This window comes from Rousettus aegyptiacus, unplaced genomic scaffold (assembly GCF_014176215.1).
Source record: "Rousettus aegyptiacus isolate mRouAeg1 unplaced genomic scaffold, mRouAeg1.p scaffold_m13_p_8, whole genome shotgun sequence".
Lineage (NCBI taxonomy): Eukaryota > Metazoa > Chordata > Mammalia > Chiroptera > Pteropodidae > Rousettus > Rousettus aegyptiacus.
The window spans coordinates 79,356,542-79,376,884 of NW_023416311.1; the positions used below are offsets into that span (position 1 = coordinate 79,356,542).

General features: G+C 34.2%; 1 protein-coding gene across 19 annotated transcripts in view; it reads left to right on the top strand.

Annotated features, from left to right (window-relative positions):
• Positions 1-20,343, top strand: part of PDE4D (phosphodiesterase 4D) — a 1,194,235-nt gene that overhangs the window by 1,014,235 nt on the left and 159,657 nt on the right. For 18 of the 19 annotated variants that reach the window (XM_036226231.1, XM_036226235.1, XM_036226239.1 and 15 more), the window contains 2 exons: positions 6,793-6,866; positions 10,841-10,890. In XM_036226231.1, coding sequence (XP_036082124.1) covers positions 6,793-6,866; positions 10,841-10,890 — 124 coding nt within the window. Of the gene's footprint in view, positions 1-6,792; positions 6,867-7,619; positions 7,739-10,840; positions 10,891-20,343 lie in introns of those variants that run through there. The other variant, XM_016154334.2, reaches the window with a different exon arrangement.

Sequence of the window (20,343 nt, forward strand, 5' to 3'; positions counted from 1 at the left end):
GAGTACAAGTCATGTCAGAGTTAGTTCTTGTGCCTTGGGCAACTAATTTAACTTCTCTAAGATTTCTTTTTTCAAATAGATTAAATTGGGGACTAAGTTGGAAAAAAAAGATAGGCCCCAGTTTAAATTCCATCTCCTCCTCTTGCTAAGTGAATGGCCTTAGGGAAGTCACTGTTTTTTTCCCTCCTGGCCTAGTTTCCTCCTCTGCTAAGTGACAGTTCCAAGAGTAACCACCTCATAAGGTTGTGAAGAGATTGAAATAATACCAAGCTTGTAAGATGTTCAGCACAAGTTCTAGAAAATAAAATACTTAATCCATTTTTAGTATTGTTATCAGTAAACACTCTTTCATCTCTAAAAATGCCATGACGCTTTTTTTTTTAAAAAAAAGCATGTTTGTTTGTTTTTTTTTTAAATACATAATGGCAGTGTTTAGAAGTAGAATTATGTATAATTCTTTCACTTTTTCAAGTTTCCCATTTTTGCAATTGCTATAATTTAGATAAAATATTTAATGAATCCATAAATACAACTGTATAACAGTGATTTTCTTATTAATGAAAGTAATTAAAAATATAATGCAACCACCATCCTTTTCAGAAAGTTAATGTCTTGTTCACTCAAGATTTTGCTGGAGATCATAAATTCTTTCCAGTAACTGTATTTCTATGTTCAAAGAAAATTTACAATCATTCTAACCATATGTGGCGATAGCAAAATTATGTAAAGCTAAGTAAGGCTTTTTAATTGATTACTATTGAGAACCCATAATTTCATTTTTAAGAGCTGAAAACTGGGTTAACAGATGACATTAGGCAAAATAATATGAATAACCATCACCGAATGTAGAAATAATCTTTCCAACTTGAGCTTATTCAGGTAGCAGCTATTCGTGCTTGTAACTCAAATCTCTAGGTATTGTTGTTAGAAAAATATATCTATATATATAGGAAAAACCAAAGAAAAGTTCTAAATATAATACCTCTCTTCTTTTTTCAAGTAGTATTTAATAAATTTGACTTGGTCTTTGCCATCAGTGTTCTTAAATTCTAAAGACATCTAATCTTTTACATAATCAGACACTTTCCATAGTGTACCTGTAATCTACAAAAAACTAATAGAATTTCAGTACATGAAAAATATATCTATATCTCAGCCTGTATTAGTAAATTACAACTTTAAACATAAACCAACTCCATGTAATATGTAGTCATACCTGATGCCTGAAAATAATCCTAGAATATATAGAAGAGTTTGCTTATGATTAGCTTAATGATTCGCAGCACCTTGAAGGCAATCATTGCCCCAGAGGCTGCAGATTCTTTTTAAGTAGTTTCACCATAGTTTTCACAAATGTCCTTTTACTACGGTATCTGATCTGGAAAGTTCTACTAGAATTAAAGAAAAAAACACCCATTAAATTCTTAGCAATTTCACTACTGATAGAGCATCTTTAGGAAAGCAGGTAAGAAAGAAGGCCCAGTTAGCAGTTTGTCTGTGGCCTTCTCGTAAGCCCCATTGAATGGCTGCCTTGTTTTATTGACCTCAAATTTTTAATACAAGATAGAATATTCATCATTTAGTGCTAAATATTATTATGCTTAAAATATAAGATGTATGCGTCATTTGAAGTGATGTCAACATTAGCCTAATGTACCATAATAGCTTCACCAATGGACAGAATGCAGTCAATATTAGACAAGTCATTCAGGGACATGTTCAGATAGGCCTTAAGAATTCTCCCCCTTCCCTAGCATACTTTGGGGTAATTTACATTAAATTCTTCTGGTGAAAAAACCATTCTGCCTTCAAAATCTTTTTGCGTTAAAAGTTTAGAAAAGAAATATAAGCAGAAGAAAGAAAAAAGAAAATTTCCCACTATTCCAACCCCCCCCAAATAACTAGTATTAACATTTTACTTTATATCCCTTTAGGCTTATTTTTCTGCACATATTTTCTTTACCATAATTCTTAAAACTGGATTCCCTGGTGTCTGAAGTGACCAAGGTTGTCTCTCAAACTCATCTTGTCTTCTGCCTCTTCTTGAGAACTCACTTCTTTATGCCTGAGTCCATCTCTAAAACATGAGAGGATCCCTCTGTTTTTTTTTTCCCAGTCATGGTTTCTTATGAAGCTAAGAGAATAAACTCGTATGTTATAAGAGGATTTAGGGAGTCATGCGAGGATATATTCCACTTTGGGGGACAGAGCTGAACCCTAAAACATCTCGGATGGTCCTAATCTTCAGAAATGATTCTGCACGACCGCTCCATCTTCTATTCCTGTGTCTACCACACTGTCAGGGTTAGAAAATTTTGCTGATGATTAACCTAAACTCTTTTCCACTTTCAATTTCTTGTGTGTCTCCCTATAAGCTCAAAATCCTCTTTATCTTCAGAAAAAGTGACAACTTTAAATATTTGATTTATTTTCAGTTTGAAATATTCTCCAATGTTCGTGCCGAAATCTTGTGGTATGGGGATTTCCTCAGGCACGAGGGCCAAGTGCTGAGAGGAATCCCAGTGCTGTGCCTTGTCGTCCTCTCGGCGACTGGCCTTTCCTCCCAAGAGTGTGGCACAGTTTTGCCAGAGGTCTTGTGGGGAACCAAGGAACACCAAGGAGACACAACACTGATGAAATGTAGACAACCCTGCTTTGTACTCAGCAGCCTCTGGCCCCACCAGTCTCATTATTTGAAATCGACTAGAATTCTCATCTTGAAGTATGGAATGTTGAAAGCAGTTCTATTTTTGATTAGGGAAAAGACATAAAATATCCAAATATGATCTCGAATCCCTAGAGAGATCCTCACATCATTTAGACAAGGGAGATATGCCTGATTTAAAAATCCGGGGTAGGAACAACTAAGTCAATTTACCCTGACCAAAATATAACGGCTGGGATAATTTTGTGAAAAATGTCATCGTTATGAACACTGTAGAACATTGCTCCCATTGGTAGCAGAACATTGCCAATATTTTTTGATGCCCCTGCCTGTCCCTTCCCCACTTTACCTAGCAGCAGCCATTTTGTGGCCTCAATCACAGTCCCCAACTCACTGAATCCACCAGGCTCTCTCTGCCAGGCTATGAAAGAAGATAATTATCACATTTCAGTTGCTTCTATATTTTAGTTATTCTTTATTGTTCATTAAAAAAGAAAAAAAAAATCACAGCTAGCATCTTCTAGGAATCTAGAACTCAATGTCCACCTTTGTTGACACAAAAACAGCAATTTTACATGGTTTAACCAAAACATAACTTGGAAAGAGGTATTCTTTCCTATTAAAATGACCTTACTATCTTGTAAATAATCATAATTTGACTCCAGTTTTTTTGTTTGTTTGTTTTTTCTGGAGGTAAAATAGAGGAAAGGGATTCTCCTCATTCCTGCTTCTCCCAAGGCCAGTGCTAACTTACGGTCTGTGTTTTAGCACCATCTAGTGACATAAAGAGTATTTGGAATAAAAAACAATTCTCAAAATCATTTCTTCGTTATTTTTTAAGCAGAAGTTTTAATAAGAACTTTATTGTCATACCTTTTTTTTAAAGAAATATCCTCTTTAAATCTTTTTAAGAAATCATATTATACAAGTATACATTTCTTTTAGGTTATTATGTTCAGTTGTTTAACTTTTTAATGAAGCCCACATTTTCCTGTTTTCAGTGAATCTTTTTGGTTAATAGATGTTTAGAAATACCTAAGAAAATCTGAGATTAGTGGATGGAAATAACATTTAATCCCTCTCATGGGCTAGTACATGATCCATCTCTGTGCAAAAATTTTCCATAGCACTATTGTAATCTCTTTCCTAAAGGGTATGTATTTCTCATCATTCCCAATGTATTTTTGACCTTCACCGATTGCACTTTTGCTTGGAGGGGCAGAAGAGAAAGAAATGACCTTAATTTTTAACCATTAAGCTGCGTGAGAGAAAATCTCAGGGACCTTTTTGTTACCAAGCTTTAAAGAGTGAAGAGAATTGTAAAAGCATTTAAACTCTAACAACCATTTTTAAAGGACTGAATTTAAGGAGAGTGAGAACAGCCCTAGAACAAAAGCAAAAGAATACCTGAACCCTAACTTAAGGGCTGCATAAAACTGTTTCCGTCTCTCCCCAACGGCCTAGAGTAGCAGATGCCTCACTCTTTGGTCCTGCAGTGCAAGTGAAAACATAAAAGACTAACAGTGCATTTATGTTGGGGACATCTAGGATTAATCGACTAGGCATAGGGCAATGTCCACTTATAATATTCGTTTGGAACTTTTATTTACACTTCTGCCAATATCATGTGTGTCATAGTACAGAAGATAAGAATTAATGCTTAACATAAAATTTATAAAGTATTATTTGTCCCACCATAAAAACAGTGATCTAATACTTGCACATATAGGGAAGGATATATCTAATAGGTTATTTACTGCAGCAGCATTTGCAAAGGCAAAATTTAAGTCAACCTAAAAGTCAGTTAGTAGAGCAGATAGATACTTGAATGCCTGGAGGAGAGATGGAGAGGGAAAATTATTTTTTCACTTTTCATTTTGAAATATTTTATGTAAATAAGAGCATATTCTACTGGTTATGTAAAATATAAATAATAATACTAAAATCAACAGGTTAATAAATAGAACCCTACCAATATTTTTAATGCCCCTGAGTGTCCCTCCCGTCTCATCTACCTGCCTCCTCTCAGAAATAACAATAATTTTGATTTTTGTTTTTCTAATTGAGGGGAGACATTTTACCTTCTACTCTCTTCTGTTTAAATTCTATACCATTTAAAGATATAGATTATGAAAAAATAAATGCATTAAATTAAAAACCAAAAACAAAATAATACACTTTATTATAACAGTGTCAAAAATATTTTTACATAAAAACAATTGTAGTATATCTTTTGTGAACTAATGTTTCCTTTTAAATGAGCATAGAACATGAATTACCTGCAGTGCAATTTCTCTTTATCCAACTGTCAAATGCAGACTTTTATTGGATAAAAAATCTCAGAAGTCTAAGGTTAAAATATTGCCTAGGCAAAAGGATCAGTTAGGGAGTGAAATAATCTTATTTAAAAGTCTTTATTAGTGTATTTGATATTCAATTCTTAAAGCGTAAGTTAAGCCTGCATGATTTAATGACGGTGTATCATTTATCAGATTTATTTCTCCATCATTCAAGATTTCATGCCTAATGAAAGACGTCATTGTCTGATGTCAGCAGTTGGCTAGTTGAATATTCTGTTATAGGCAGTGTGACCTTTCATCTCTGTGAGTTGTTTACATGTGGTAATGAGCCAGGTTTTTCCAGTGACCGAGTTAATCATAGTTGGCACCTTAGGCAGCACCATTAACTCCTTCAGAGGATAATGCTATAGGTCATTGTCCCCATGCATAAATAGCACCTCCGTGACTTAAAGAATTAATGCCAATTTTAAAGTCTCAGACATTTTTTTTTTTTTTAGAATTTCTTAGAAAATATTTAGACTGGCTTTTGCCTAGGTTAGTGCCAGATGAAAAATTCTCGGAACAATTCTGGAAACCTTGAACCAATTAAAAATTTGGCACCTTCTCATGTTACCAGTGATAGGCCTTTGTAAATTCCTTATGCTCATGCCAAATCATTAATCAAATGGAATGTTACTATAATGGGCTAATATTCACCAAGTGCTTTCTATTTCCCAGGCATTGTTCTTGGCACCTAACTTGTCATTTCATATTATCGTCACAGCAACTCTTTGAGGTAGAAATCTCAGTTTACAGATGAGGAAACTGAGGTACAAAGAAATTAAATATAACTTGTCTAAATTCACACATCGAAGATATAGCTGAGCCAGGTAGTCTGAGTTGTTATGTAGTATCTAACAAGACATTTGAAATTTGCGTTTTAGAAAAATTTAGCATTCTGGTTGTCACCCAGATTACCTATAATCTTATCTAATATAGGCTCCACCCCAGAGGAAACTTGCTCATTCTAGGAGAATGTGAGGGGGCTAAAGTTCTTATAACTTTTCTCTCCTAGTCTCACTTTCTGATCCTTTTGCCACTTTCTATTTCACTAAAATTAGAGAAAGGAAGGGCTATCAGAGATAGGGCATCCTATTGGTTCTGCCTGGTGTGTGTGGATATGTTGTCATTTATTCGATAAATTTTTATTGAGTAACTTCTGTAGGTCAGGCACTGTGTACATCTATAAGGTGGTCCCAATTTATGTGAGACATGCATCCCTGAGAACCTTATGACTAACTCATGATTCAGATAACATTAACAAAGAAAAGAATTTCTGTTTACTAGCTAGAATAGCCATGTAGCAGAGGTGAAAAAAAAAATTTTATTTACTTATCTTGCTTATTTTGAAATTATGACATTCTTGGTGAATTTTTAAGATAATTTTGGGGTTGTTTTAATTTTTACTTTTGAGGTGAGACTTTAGTGAAATTTTATGTTATACTATTTTAAATTTGCGTAAAATACAACAATACTGGATACGTATTGCCTGGGATATTGTTTTGTGGCTGAGGAATACAGGAATAGTGTGGAAGCTGCTGCTATTGTCCAATATTCACAGACAATGAGAAGTATCTGGAAAATCCTAGCAGTCTGGCCTCTCAGAATTTCAAACAGGTACATGCAAACGTCACTAAATACTGGGAGATTCTTTAGTGTTATATGAAATTAAGTTGCAACCAATAACAAGTCTTCATTTAAAACATTTTTTTAAGATAACCAAACCATTTTGGATTATTTTAAAGTTCGGCCAAGTTCAAAAAGTTTAAAGAATCCTTTTTGTCATAGGTCTTGGCCAGCCTGCGAACTGTACGAAACAACTTTGCTGCATTAACTAATTTGCAAGATCGAGCACCTAGCAAGTAAGTTATCCTTCTTTCCTCTCCTTCTTGTTGAACTTTTTATACAGTGTTTTCTCAATTTGATTGAATTCAAATATATTAAATTTGAATTAGGCAAGATATTAGATTTCTGAGTCCTTGCTTTATTCCCTAACCATTTATACTAAGTCATATGATGTCCTGTTAATTTTCTATCAATATTTTGTAATGATGGTTCTAAGGTCAGAAATAAAGCAGTATAACAAATAAATATGGTGTCAAAAATCACCTGGCATAATGAGCCCTTTGCACAGTTATTTACAATGAGGATAACTTTGTAGTTTTGGCTTCCTAATAAATTAACTATGTATAAATAATCTCATCAAGCCTTAATGTCAATCCAAAGTCATCCTCTTAATTCTAAGACAAGGGTTGCTTACAGTAGCACCACATCATAGCAAAGATTGATTTTTCTGCTGGTACTGATCCTCAGATCAGCAGCATCATAGAGAAAATAATAAAATTGTAATTTATGTGATAACAGGAGAAGCATTTGAAAAAAAGAAAGCTGAGATAGAAAATGATTATAATTAGGGGGTTTTAATAGAGGTGAAATATCTAAAAAGAAAATAATTTTCTAAGATTCCATGGAAAACTGATTAGTTATTCAAATGCTCCTTATTTTGATAATCTATTATTAATAATAAAATGTTATCATTAAAATATCAACTCCAAAGAATTTTCCAGAAGAAAAAAAAATTTTTAAATCAATATTAGGAGCACAGAAAGTAGAAATCTATTTAGAATTATAATTTATCTAAATGTATAAAATTTCATAGTTACTATTATGAAATGTGAACTGTATGAAACAGCTTTGCTGCATTAACTAATTTGCAAGATCGAGCACCTAGCAAGTAAGTTGACCTTCTTTTCTCTCCTTCTTGTTGAATTTTTTATACAATGTTTTCTCAATTTGATTAAATTCAAAGAAATATGGTAGATTTCTTAAAAAAAAAATCTGAACTTTCCATCCCATAATAATATAATTGACCTCTCAAATTCACATTTTCCATGGTTAAAATAAAGCTCTGGTGATTACATACCTACTTTCTGTGTTAGAAAAAGGTTTTTTTTTTTTTATCAGTATAAAACCCTCAATCCAAATAATTGCACAGAACCCAGAAGCTTCAGTTGATTATCATGTTTGCTAGGTCATAAATTTTTACAGTCCTTTTCCCTCAGCCTGACTATTTCTTACTTTTTTCTTCCCTATCTCATCCAGTAGGCTAACTGTGATTTATTCTTTAGATCACAATTTAACTACAATTTCTTCTGGGGCATCATCCCTCATTAATACCCAATGTACATGCACCCACAGGCTCAAAACTTTATGACTCCTTTTATACTTCCTTCAAACATTGTCACTTGGGTACCTGCATCTAAACCTGTGGCAGGCAAACAGTTGATCAGACAGGTGTGAAGGCATGTGAAGGCAGCAGACCTACATTCTGTTTCTAAAGAGATGAGACCCATTCTATGCAAGACAGAAATGTTCAAATGACTAATAGAGATGAAATAGATTAAAATGGAAAAGATCAGCTAGAGGATAGAAAGGTATAGTTTATGCTTGATCTTGACTTATAGTATAATGCCTAGGGTGACATCTACCTAAACAATATTACCTGATAGACAATAAGTAAAGGCCTCTGTGGTCTCTCTTTTGGTCAATACAAATTTGTACCTATTTTACTGCTGCAAACCAAATAAGCCTGCTTGGGTATCAGAATAGTAGGATTCAATCTACATACAGCTAAGCTCTATTCTATTCAGTGATAGTAAAGTGAATATGACTCTTACTCACCACATAATGCCTCCAAGGGAATCAGAATTTCCCTGCTAGGCACTCACAGATCCACTGAAACACTTCCAGGTTCACCCTTGGATTTTGTGGAAGGCATGTGCTGCTTTGTACAATCCACCTTTTTATATTCTATAAGAAAAAAATCCAGAGAAAATTCATTTGACCCCTGTGCTTACTCAGATGCACATTGCTGACTTTTATTAACCCATCACTAGTTCCTATCACATTGCTCTTTCTTGCCCTTGAGACTTCATCACAGAAGTGAGTTCTGGTTTATTCTTAATTAAATGATTTGTCACTGTACTCATGGACCAAACAATATATATTCCCTGCTTATCATTACTTATTGAAATATCAAATCCTCAATCGCCATTTGCAGGATTGGTAGTAGAAAAGATAACAAGTAATGAGTCAATGGTTTGGTTTTCCAAAACTGAAGAAAAGTTTTAAAATATTCATTTGACACTTTTCCCAGGCAAAATCAATACTCTCTAAATTTTCAAAGAGCAAGGACCAAAAAAAAGAGAAACCAATATATAAATTATTTGAATAATAAACTTTTAGCAAGAAGATAAAATATATTGACCAGAGTTATATCAGAGTAGTAGTTTAAAACACTGATCTTTCTGTTTTATTAAGCATTAATCAAGTTTCAATTTCCACTATTTTATTTTATAATAAAAACAAAAATAATTCAGAAGCAAATTTTAGTGCAATCAATCAAAGAATTTCAATTCCAAACTGACATCAGTAAACTTAAGAGCAGAGCCAAATTCTGTCTGGAACCAAAACAGTGAGAATTTTAAAAGTACCAGACTGCTTTCCCCATGTATCTCCTAGCCCTACTAAGAGATTCATTATCTCAGGAAGGCAGATTTGAACAGGACTTTATAAGAGCTTGCCATCTGCAAAGATGTGTGGCTGTTCATTTAGCTCCCACAAAAGTATCCGAAAAATAAGACAGCATGGCAGAGCAAACCCTAGAATCACAATCCTTTAGTTCAAATCTCAGCTTTCTAACTTTCAACGAGTGATTCAATTTTCTGAAGCTTTGTTTTCTACCTTGGTAAAATGAGAACAATGAGACTATCTGCCTTGAGTTTCTTATTCTCACAACATAATAATTCATTTAAAGTGCTCATTCAGCATAGTGTCTGCCACATAATAAGTGCTAATTATGAGTTAGCCACTAACAGAAGTATCAAAAATAAAATTATAGATATCCTTGAAATTTAAAAAAAATTAAATGCCTATATTTTAAAAGCCTCCAGTTGTATGTAACAACTTTGTAAAGTCATATTTCAAAAAAATTGTAATGGGAATTCCAGAATTATAATCTTTTCAACATCATTTATTAAGCATTGATTGAATACTGAATGCATGTTGCTGGATTCTGTAGAAAATACAAATTAATCATATAGCATTTTTATTTACCACAGGGATTTATAATCAACTGTGGAACTTGACAAACATGAAAAATTAGAGAATACAGGATAAAATTTATTTATGTACCTTTAGCTTATAGTATTTTTAAAGTCTCTATAGCAGCTATTTGGACAAGTAATTAATATACCTCTCTAATAAATGTACTAGAGATCCTTCTCAATATAAGAAATAGAAAAGAAAAAGTTTAAATAGCTTCACTAATTGAAATATAGTTTATAAGGATTCATTCAGATCTGATAATGTACAGGCAATCATGACGACTTATGTCAAAAGTAAAAGCTTCTTAACACTGTTTTAGGGAAACCTATTGTGAATTGACTGCTTTTTTTCAAATTGAGAAAGTCTGTGTTTCCTTTCTAAGCCCTGGCTTAATTGAATGGTCAATCAATAAGAACTTCCTCTTCTATGTTTCTGTGGCATTCATATCAGTTTTTATTTATCCCAAAGTCTGTCACTATGAGATAAATTTATTTATTATTTATTGTTTGTTTGTTTGTTTGTTTGTTTGTTTTAACATGTGTGATCTGAGCTCTAGTATGTGGTGGATGCCTTAAAACTTGACTGGCTAGACTGAAAGAAATCTTCATTTGCTTGCCCTAACTTAAAAATAATCCTTTAAATTAAAATAGCATATCTGAAGTGACTCAGAGAATCCTCAAATTAACAAGCACCTCATATTTACTGCTTTGTATTTTCCTGTCTTTTTCAGAAGATCACCCATGTGCAACCAACCATCAATTAACAAAGCCACTATAACAGGTAAGAAAGATCTGTCCAGGAAGCTACTATATCTTCCAAGACTGGACAAGATAATAACACCAATTTTATAACGCAATTGTGAAATTTTAAAATAATTCATTCTTTCTTCTCTATATTATTTCTCTTATTTATCTCACAAGTTGCCCATTTCAGCTATTACATGGAAAACCTTTACTGATATACCACTTTTTTAAACATTTCAATTTGTGTTTGTACTAAGTTTAGCATTGCTCTGGGCATTAGTATTTTGAGAGCTACGTGTTTCCAGGCTTATTTTATCAGAATGATATTAATACATCGTAGCTTGGTTTAAGGAAAGCAAAAGTATAAATAAAAGGTACATTCTTGGTTATTCATTATCCCAGTTGTGTATAGGAAGGAACACCCTTGCAATAGTCCTGATTTGGAGCCAGAGAGTTGAGAATAAATTCAGTTTGAGAGGGGATAGAAGAAACAATTATATAATACAGAAAACTTCAATGAGATCAAAAGAACAGATGTTGGGGAAGAGAAATAAAAGGAAGGTTGAGGGAAGTAAAGGTCAAAAAAATAAAATTATCCTGATTCCTGGGACTTGGGACTTCCATGGGAATTGACCTCAGCTGAACCAAAAACAGAACAAATTATCTCATTTTGCTGAACCTGAAATCAAATTGAATTCATTTAGTCATTTTTTGAAACCCCAACTGAGTCATTAAAATAATTGCCTAGAAAAGAAAACCTGTTTTCTAAAATTATTACCAGAAGAAAATGAACATATTCTCTAAAACAGACCAATATTTTATTTAATTGAAGGTGTCTTCCATGAACTCCAACTCATAATATGTTGAGTAGCGCCTTATTAAGTTATACTGAGTACACTTTGCTTGTAAGTTAACTTCATCAAGTCCAGTCGGTACTTTTCCACTCATCTCCTTGGTGATTGCTACATCAGAGTTGAGTCTGGAACATTTGTTAAGTTGTTTTTTCCCGAATGTCTTTATTTTAATAAGACTTATGTTTTAGTGAATATTAAATTGTCAGTTCTCTTTTCCGTGTTCAAGATTTTATTGGTGATGATTTTCAACTGTCATTTCATAGTCTGTGTCTGGTTCACCAGTGTTCTTGACATTCTTCAGGAGATGAACAATAACTGAAAATTTCTGAATACCAGAGTTCTTTGGGTAACATATTTCTTCTCAAGAAACACAAACTTGGTGTCAATGAACCTAAACCGAGATGGAGCTGTGGAATTAAACCCTTTTGATTCTACATCCTTGCCTAACTATGTTGAGGGATGAGCAGGCTGCCTTGTGTGAGCATGTGCCTGGGGCCTTTAGAGACCACATGGAACCTTGTCCCCAGCCCTAATCAAGGCACAGGGTCTGACTTTTATGAAGAGAAGCAAACCCTCTCACTACCCTTGACTATTTTTATAATAAGCAAGAATCTGACATTGTGGTTTAAGAAGAATGCAGTGCTATTTTTGTCCCTGGAGACCTTTGTAGCTTGAGGTCACAGATGAGCCAGCCCCACAGGAGCAACCTCCCAAAGGATGATGTGTCCAACAAGAGGTAGTGGGTCAGGGCAGCTGTCCAGCCACCCTGGCAGTTGCCTGACACCGATTAAGGAGAGAATAGCTCTACTCAAAGGGCACAGACTTAGTCTTGAACACATGTCAGAGATTCTATAGGAGTTTCTGAAATGTTCACATAGTTTTGAGGCATGGGAGCAATACCAGAGGGAGTTATTAGAATCTGGGAATTAAGGCTAATGTGGCCTCATTTTTACCCACAAGCTTCTGACCTGGGGCCTAGAGACAGTGGGGCTACAGAAATATCTTATCTAGAAAGGAAAACTAATTAACTGTCATTAACTGCTTAGTGCAGCTGTGTTTATCACAAAGCACAACAGGAAATGAACTGACTAGAAAATGAAAGTCATTTTCCTTAGCCAACCATAGCAAACCAAGGTGGGAAAGTGGAATGCAGGGGTGAGGAAATGAGGGCAACTTCAAGAGAAGCTTCCCTTCTTGGAGCCCATTCTGAAAAAGTGGGCCCTTAAAAACATAAGTAATGGTAATAGTAGTGGTTGAGGATTTAATGAAAGACTTGAGACACACAGTAAAGGTGGTACTTATGAATTCCTTCCTTTGGCAGCCAACTACTCAGGTCCTACCTCCAAGCTTACACCCCCTATTGTTGGAACCCACCTGTACCCCTGCAGTAATCAGTGGCACACCCTTCTGGATGAACTTGGTCTTCTTAGAAATTTTGTTTAGGGTCTAGAGGAACAGTGTAGCATGGTTAAGTTTGTGACTCGTCCAAAAGGCTGCTGGGGTGCACAGATTCAGGGGGCCCCTGGAAGGCGACTTCAGAAAATATCACCGATGGGGTACCCCTGGACTCGTGAAGTGTGGGTGCTCTGCCTGTCTAGAATTCAAAATATTCTCTATCATGATATGTGTGTGGTCCTGGGCAGGTTACATACCCTTTCTTTGTTTCCTCCTTTATAAAATTGTGATCATACATCATATAGTTATTGTTAAATTAGATGAGTTCACATGTAGGATGCTTTTAACACAATGCTTCATGGAGTAAGTACTCAATACATCATTTTTTATTTTGTTTTGTTTTTATTTGGTTTTGTTTCTAGGGCCCACTATGTATGTAGAACTGAGGGTGATGGAAAGAAAGGCCAGAGAGATGAAAGAAAGGCAAGAATGAGAGAAAAACAAAATTGCAAGGTTACAAGAGTAAAAATTATGGAGTTCCCCCCCCCCAAAAAAAATAAAACAGTCAAGATGGAAACACTTTCTTTGCTCCTGTCACAAAATGGGGCCTCCTGTTCTTTCTTACTCTCTGTCCCTTCCTCTCACCACAGCCACAGACATGGGTGCCTTTGTGATATGGATGACAAACTATTATTCAGGATTATTTTCAAAATCTAAGAATTTACTTTCGAGTCATAGTTTTTTGAAGGAAAAAAAATAATTATAACTTATCCTTAGATCAAAACTCTTTGATTTCTTAAAGAGTTAAGAACTTTGACTGTCTACCTATGGCACACTGTGCTCCAAAGCTTTCCTCCCTAGAACTTAGAATGCCCTTTCCCCCTTTGAGATTATTCCATTTGACAAGTTTGTTTTTATATCACTAGGTTTAAAGCATTTTAGTTCCCTCACGTAAGAGGTAAATACACAGCTGTAAAATGCTTGAACAATTTTAAAAACCTAAAGCTGCCAAGTATAACTTCATTTATAAAAGAGCCTTACTCTTAATAGCTATTTTGGTCTTCACTGTGATACAACAAAATGATAGTGCGTGACATTTGAAACTTGAGTGCAAACCCTGTCTCTCTCATTTGCCTTATTTTCTCATTTAAAGAATGGAGATTTGAGGACCTAACTCTTGTGCTGTTGCAGGAATTCAAGGAGAGAAGTTAGATAAAGAACAGAGCTCTCAGCAAGTTATAAGTATCTCAACTGTTTCTTCCTAAAATCCTTCTCATGCCTGACGTTTTTTTGTTCTTCCTAAAGTTAATTTAAAAACTGGTAGAGGAGGGTGATATATCAGCTTTACTCATACATTTCATTTATGGTTTTGTTTCAAACAGTAATGACAGAATATGTTTAGGAATCCCTATATTAGGGAGAACCAAGGCTAACCTGCACAGGTCCTTAGCAGGTGGTGAGTAACATAGCTAAAGAGTGTGTTGAAACAGGAGAGGGCAGCAGAGAGTGAGAGATGCCCAAGCCGTACCTGTATTGTGCTTTTTTGTCCTGCTTTTGGAGTATAGCCGTGTGTCTGGGAGGAATTAGTCATTTTAAGCATCATTTTTAAACGACGTTATCTAAAGAAAAGCCATTTCATAAAACCTTGTCATGTCTTTACAATAACAATTTTCAATATTCTAATTGCTATATTTTTAATCCCTTTATTTAATCATTTTCCAAACTGAGGATTCTCATGTAAGAATGTAAGCCAGAGAAAGTTTAAACTCCTCTATTTTAAAGATGAGAAAACTGAGACCTAGTGAGAGAAAATGCTATTTAGAGGCAGAGCTGAGAATAAATACAGGATTTCTTTTTCTGAGTCCAGGGACCTTCATATACCCCTTTAAAATCATCTTTCAAATTAGGGTAGGCTTCAGACCCATCATAGAAGTATATGTTTTGGAGAAACTAAATGAACTATATTAATGAATATTAATTTTGAGCAATAAATATAATATTGAATTTTTTTGTACATAGACTTGAAATTTAGAAAATATTATGTCCCTTCTCACTAGACAGATCTTTATGTTTAGTGCTGTTTCAATAATACCTATTGATTATATCTTAGAGGTTCTCAGATAAAGATTAGCAGCCTAAGGCAAAGGACTTTTGGCTTTTGACTTTTGAAAATAAAAGTTCTCCTTTCCAAGCAATAAAATGAGTACAATTTCCTATTTTTAATCTATAGGAGGAGGCACTCTGTGCAGTGACAAGAATAAAACAACACAAAAGTAGTTTTAGTCCCGAAAAAATTTTATGTAAGTCTGAATATTCCTTAAAAATGCATTCTAAATAGAATTTAGTCAGTTGATAAGTAGAGGATTTAAAAAGTAAGCTACCCAATAATACTGGTCAGTCAAAACACAATGAAAAGAAACATAAACTTATATGTTATTGTGTTTCTAAAGCACAGAGCAGTTCCTAAAATCCAACAAGGGGAGAAAAACAAGATATTTAAGTAGAACAATTATTTCGTTAGTATCTGGACCAATCATTTAAGATGTTAACCTTATGAAAGAAAGGAAACTAAGCAACTATTTTACGGTACCAATAATAATATCACTAAAACCTTATGTAGGTCTCCCCTTTAAGTCTCTCTGTGTGTGTGCACATGTGCATGTACGTAATAAAAACAAATAGTACACATAATATAAAGGAAATATACATAGTGTATATAATATAAAATATATGTATATAAATAAGTAGTATATATAAATAAGTAGTATATATAGCACTGATAATAGTTGAAAGCAAGGGCCAAGTACAGAAGGCAAAAGGGATCTAGATGAGAGAAACATATAAAGCCTGGGGAGGTGCTGAACTAAAATGTGTCCGGGTGGTGTACAGAGAGGAGGATGAAGACCAAGCCTTTGCCACTGAGTCTTACCTTCCTTAACCACTAGCAGGCACTAGCTTCATTAGCTAGTTCTTTTTTTATTTTTATTTTTATTTCCTCTAATAAGAGCAAAGATTGTGGCAATACTTTAATAATTGCAGAGAATGAGTGCTCAGTGACTTTTTTAGGAAAGTGATTGCAAAAATGCTGAGAACACATTATGTCTAATAGCTTTAATAAAAAATTAATAAAGATTGTATGAGTGTTTATACATCGATTTTGAAGTTTTTTTGCTTGTTTTACTTTTATACTTAATATATCCAATGACTGTTGAATGTTCTAAATTTTTTAAGTAAGGAGGTTACTTTTACAAAAATCCCCTCATTAAAATGACTTTTCTGGGAAAAACATTAAACTAAAAGATTTGCTTAATTTCATGGAGTATAAATATTGGTTAATCTTATAATCTTTTAAAGGGGTAGATGTCTGTTTTCTTCCTTATAAGATAACCTGTTTGACCTTCCTATACTTTTATTCAAATGGAATTATAATTATTAATATGTGAAAAGACCAGGTCTGACAGTGACTTTTCATCCAGGAATTAATTGACTTAATACTTGGTTTTATAAACAGTGAAGAAGACAATGATATCTCATAATCTGGTGAAAATAATTTAATTATATCTCTATTGCTTGAATATCTGCTCTGGTTATTTTGTTATCATTTTAATTGAAATGATTAAGTGAGACTGTGTATTCATTTAGTCAGCACAGTAAAAAAAAGAATGTAAGTCAAACCATATAGGTTGAAAACCCAACTAGTTGCATAATATTGGTCAATTTACCTAAATTCTCTAAGCTTGTCTCCTCATCAATAAATTCTAAGTCAATGATTGGTACCCAGAATATATTCAACAATGTTAGGTATCATTATTGCTATAATTTTATTATTATCCACTTGGGGAACAAATATTTTCTATGTACTTTTTATATGGCAGGCAATAAGATAGTTTTGGGAGATAAATAGATGAGTAAAATGTGATGACTGACTTCAAGGAATTTATAATCTATGGGAGAAGGACTCATGAATAATTAAGTATAATCTAAGTGCTGCTATTGAAGCAAATTCAAACATGTATTCGAGAGAGGGGCAAATGGAAAGCTCCCTACTGAGCTTTGAAGAATGTGGAGTTCACTATATGGTTAAGAGAAGATCACCTGACATCAAGGGACCTGCAAGAGTAAGATATGGAAGCATGGAGTGCCTGTCCAGATCAGGAGACTGGGAAAAGTAAAGGACAAAGGGATTTGAAAATGTATGGGAGCAACCAAATTGAGGCTCCAAGATCAGGGGAAAGCAAAAGCATGACAAGCATTAGAAGCCAGTGTAAATAATAATGGTCTTTATCTTATGGGCAATGGAAAGTCATCAATCGTTTCTAAACAGAGAAGAAAGTATGTATTTTGGAATAACAGCATTGGAAGTGGTATTGAAAGCAAATAGAAGAAAGACTACAGGCAGTCCCGTACTCATTAGAAGGTTGTTACAGACCAAGTACATGCTAGAGATAATGTGCTCTGAACTGGGGTGGTGGTGGTGGTGTGGGTAGAGATGAGAGAATAGATTCACAACTTTTCTCCAAGATATAGTTGAGTAGGCTTGCCAGTTGGTTAGATTGAGAAGTGGTGAGAAAAGACATAAAAATAAAGTCATATTCTTAGATATACATCACAGCACTATTTACAAAGTATTGAAAACAACCCAATGCTCAATAATATGTGAATTCTATTTAGGTATAAAAATTCCATAATCAAAGTTTTTTAAAAATGTTTTATGATAAAATTTTGATAATGTAACCATCCTTTTATTTTAAAGAATATGTGGTAAAGTGTTAAGTGAGCAATAGTCACACATTTAATGCATTTTAATTGTGTATATTGGATTTAATTTAAGACATTTTTAGATGTTGACTAGTAATTAAGAAAGGGAGATAGCTTTACCATTTTATGCAGAAAGTAGTGACAAATATGTAAGTGTTTCTCAGACCAGTTGTCTGTTTGCCTCTGTTTACCTAGAAAAAGGTACTAATAACACACTGCCTAATGATATCTCAATATTAGGGTGCCACAATGAGAACTGACTATATTTTCAAGTAATAGTATATTTTGAATAGGGCAGCACTCTATCTATTGATTATTGAGCTTATGCTATGATTGCTCTGTTGTCTTTCACATGATCAGAAAAGCTACAGTGAAAATAGAAGATCTAAATGTCACCAAAGTTCACCTCGGTCAGTATTCCTTCCCCACTACTTGACTTAGAAAAGGGTGTTATTTCTTAAACCTGCCTGATCAAGAGGTGTTTAAAAGTAAACACAGAAAAACAGACTCCCAGACAATCCAGAAAAGAATTTTAGGATAAAATTCAGGATCTACATTATTAACGAGTGCTCCCAGGTGAAACTTTTGATCAGCCAAATTTGGAAGAATAATAAAATCCTGAATGGAGTAGGTGAGAGTGCTGCTGTGCACTATGTATACAATGGTAACTTGTTGGAAAATTACTATCACTTGAAAACGTATATAGTGACACCCAGGACACCTCTAACCAACAGTGTCATCTAGGACAAACAAGATAACATGTGAGAAGTGTTCTGCGATTAGTGGAAGGCGATACAAGGTGATATTATTATCTCTGCAATCCTCGTCATCACGGCCGTCATCATCTAGGCCGTCATCACTGTTATCTCTCAAAGTGTATACAAGATTTTAAGTAGACCAGCTTGCTCTTCTCCTTGAAGAAAATAAAGTATCATGACCATGTTTGCGTATAGAGGTGGGAGTGAATTTGGGAAATGTTAGGTTTAGTAACTGTATTCTTTTTGTCTTCTCAGACACAGTACCAAGTCTCCTTAAAAGAAAAAACAAAAAGCTGCATTCTGAAGTCACTCCCTTTATTCACAAAGTGCTTTCCACTCACATACTCAAAAAATACAAGACTATGCTGGGGCAAAGCAATGAAAATTTCTTTAAGTATAATTTTCCAAATTTTACTTGGTAAATGTTACACAGAATTGTTTAACCTCATAAATAAATAGGGAGTTCCCTCATAGCATCCTTTCTTTTACTATCTCAGAAAATGCTTTAAAAAAACAGTCGGATATATTATTAATACTAATACTAATAAAAGTCAACATTTTCTGACATTTAATATGCACTAAATACTCTATTTGCATAGTCTCTTAAATTTTATGATAATTCAATATATAGATAAATGATAAAGTATAGATTACATCTGACTCAAAGACAGAATGTTAGCTCCCCTCAAATTCATTGACATATACACCAAAAAATACACCATTCACTGTCATATGCCTCTCCCCAAATTTATTCCCTAGGGATTTATTTCCTCTTTGTTGTTGTTGTTGTTGTTGTTGTTGTTGTTGTTATTTAAAGAAGATTGCAGAGAATGAATCTATGTCATCTATTACTGAATGCCTGTGAATGGAGGGTAGGACAAGAGGAGGGATAAAATATATGGATACAGAGAAACACTTTGGGATACTGTAAGAAGAGGTCAGTTATATAAGCTAAGGAAAGGATTTCTGCTTGGGATATAAAATTTATCAAGCATTCTTCAATTTCCACAATTCTCTTCCTGACTCTTCTGAAGTGCCTGTTGTTATGAGATTCCAGGCCAGGAGCATCAGTGAGAAGCTGCTTAGTCCCTGTGAGAAATGAGGCAGATGAGTGTGTCAGAAGGTTTGAGAATAAAACAGTTCTGGAGCCTCATACTTACTTGGCTTCCAGGACCACTCACTATTAAAACTATGAAATAATAATTTCCATCAAGTGGTGATATTCATCATATCTTTGTGTTTGGACTTGCCATAGGGTCTTCATATCTGTTCTCATTTTCTTGGGTACCATTTCTAGTGACAAAATTCCCTAGCTTTCTATTCCCAAAATGCACTTCCTCTAGATATTTTGATGTCTAAATATCTAATGCTTTTTAGTGTGCCGTCTTCTTTCTGTTTTTCTGTTGTTCTTTTGTGGTACTCTAGAAGTATTTCTAATTCACCATATTCTGTGTACCTGACAACACAATTTTGTTTTATGACATTTTTCTGATAGTTGCATATTTCTTATGTTTCTGATAGTTGCATATTGCACACTGAATTGTCCATGTAGAGAACTTAATTTCTGGTGCCCTTCTGGGTTTGCTCTTTAACTCACATTTAGACTCTAGAATGCAAAAGACTGTGCTTAGACTCTGAGGACCCAGTGAAGCATAAAATACCTCCACTGAGCTTCAAGACAATTATCTTAGAGGTTCGTGAAATTTAAAAAGATAAAATGTGTTC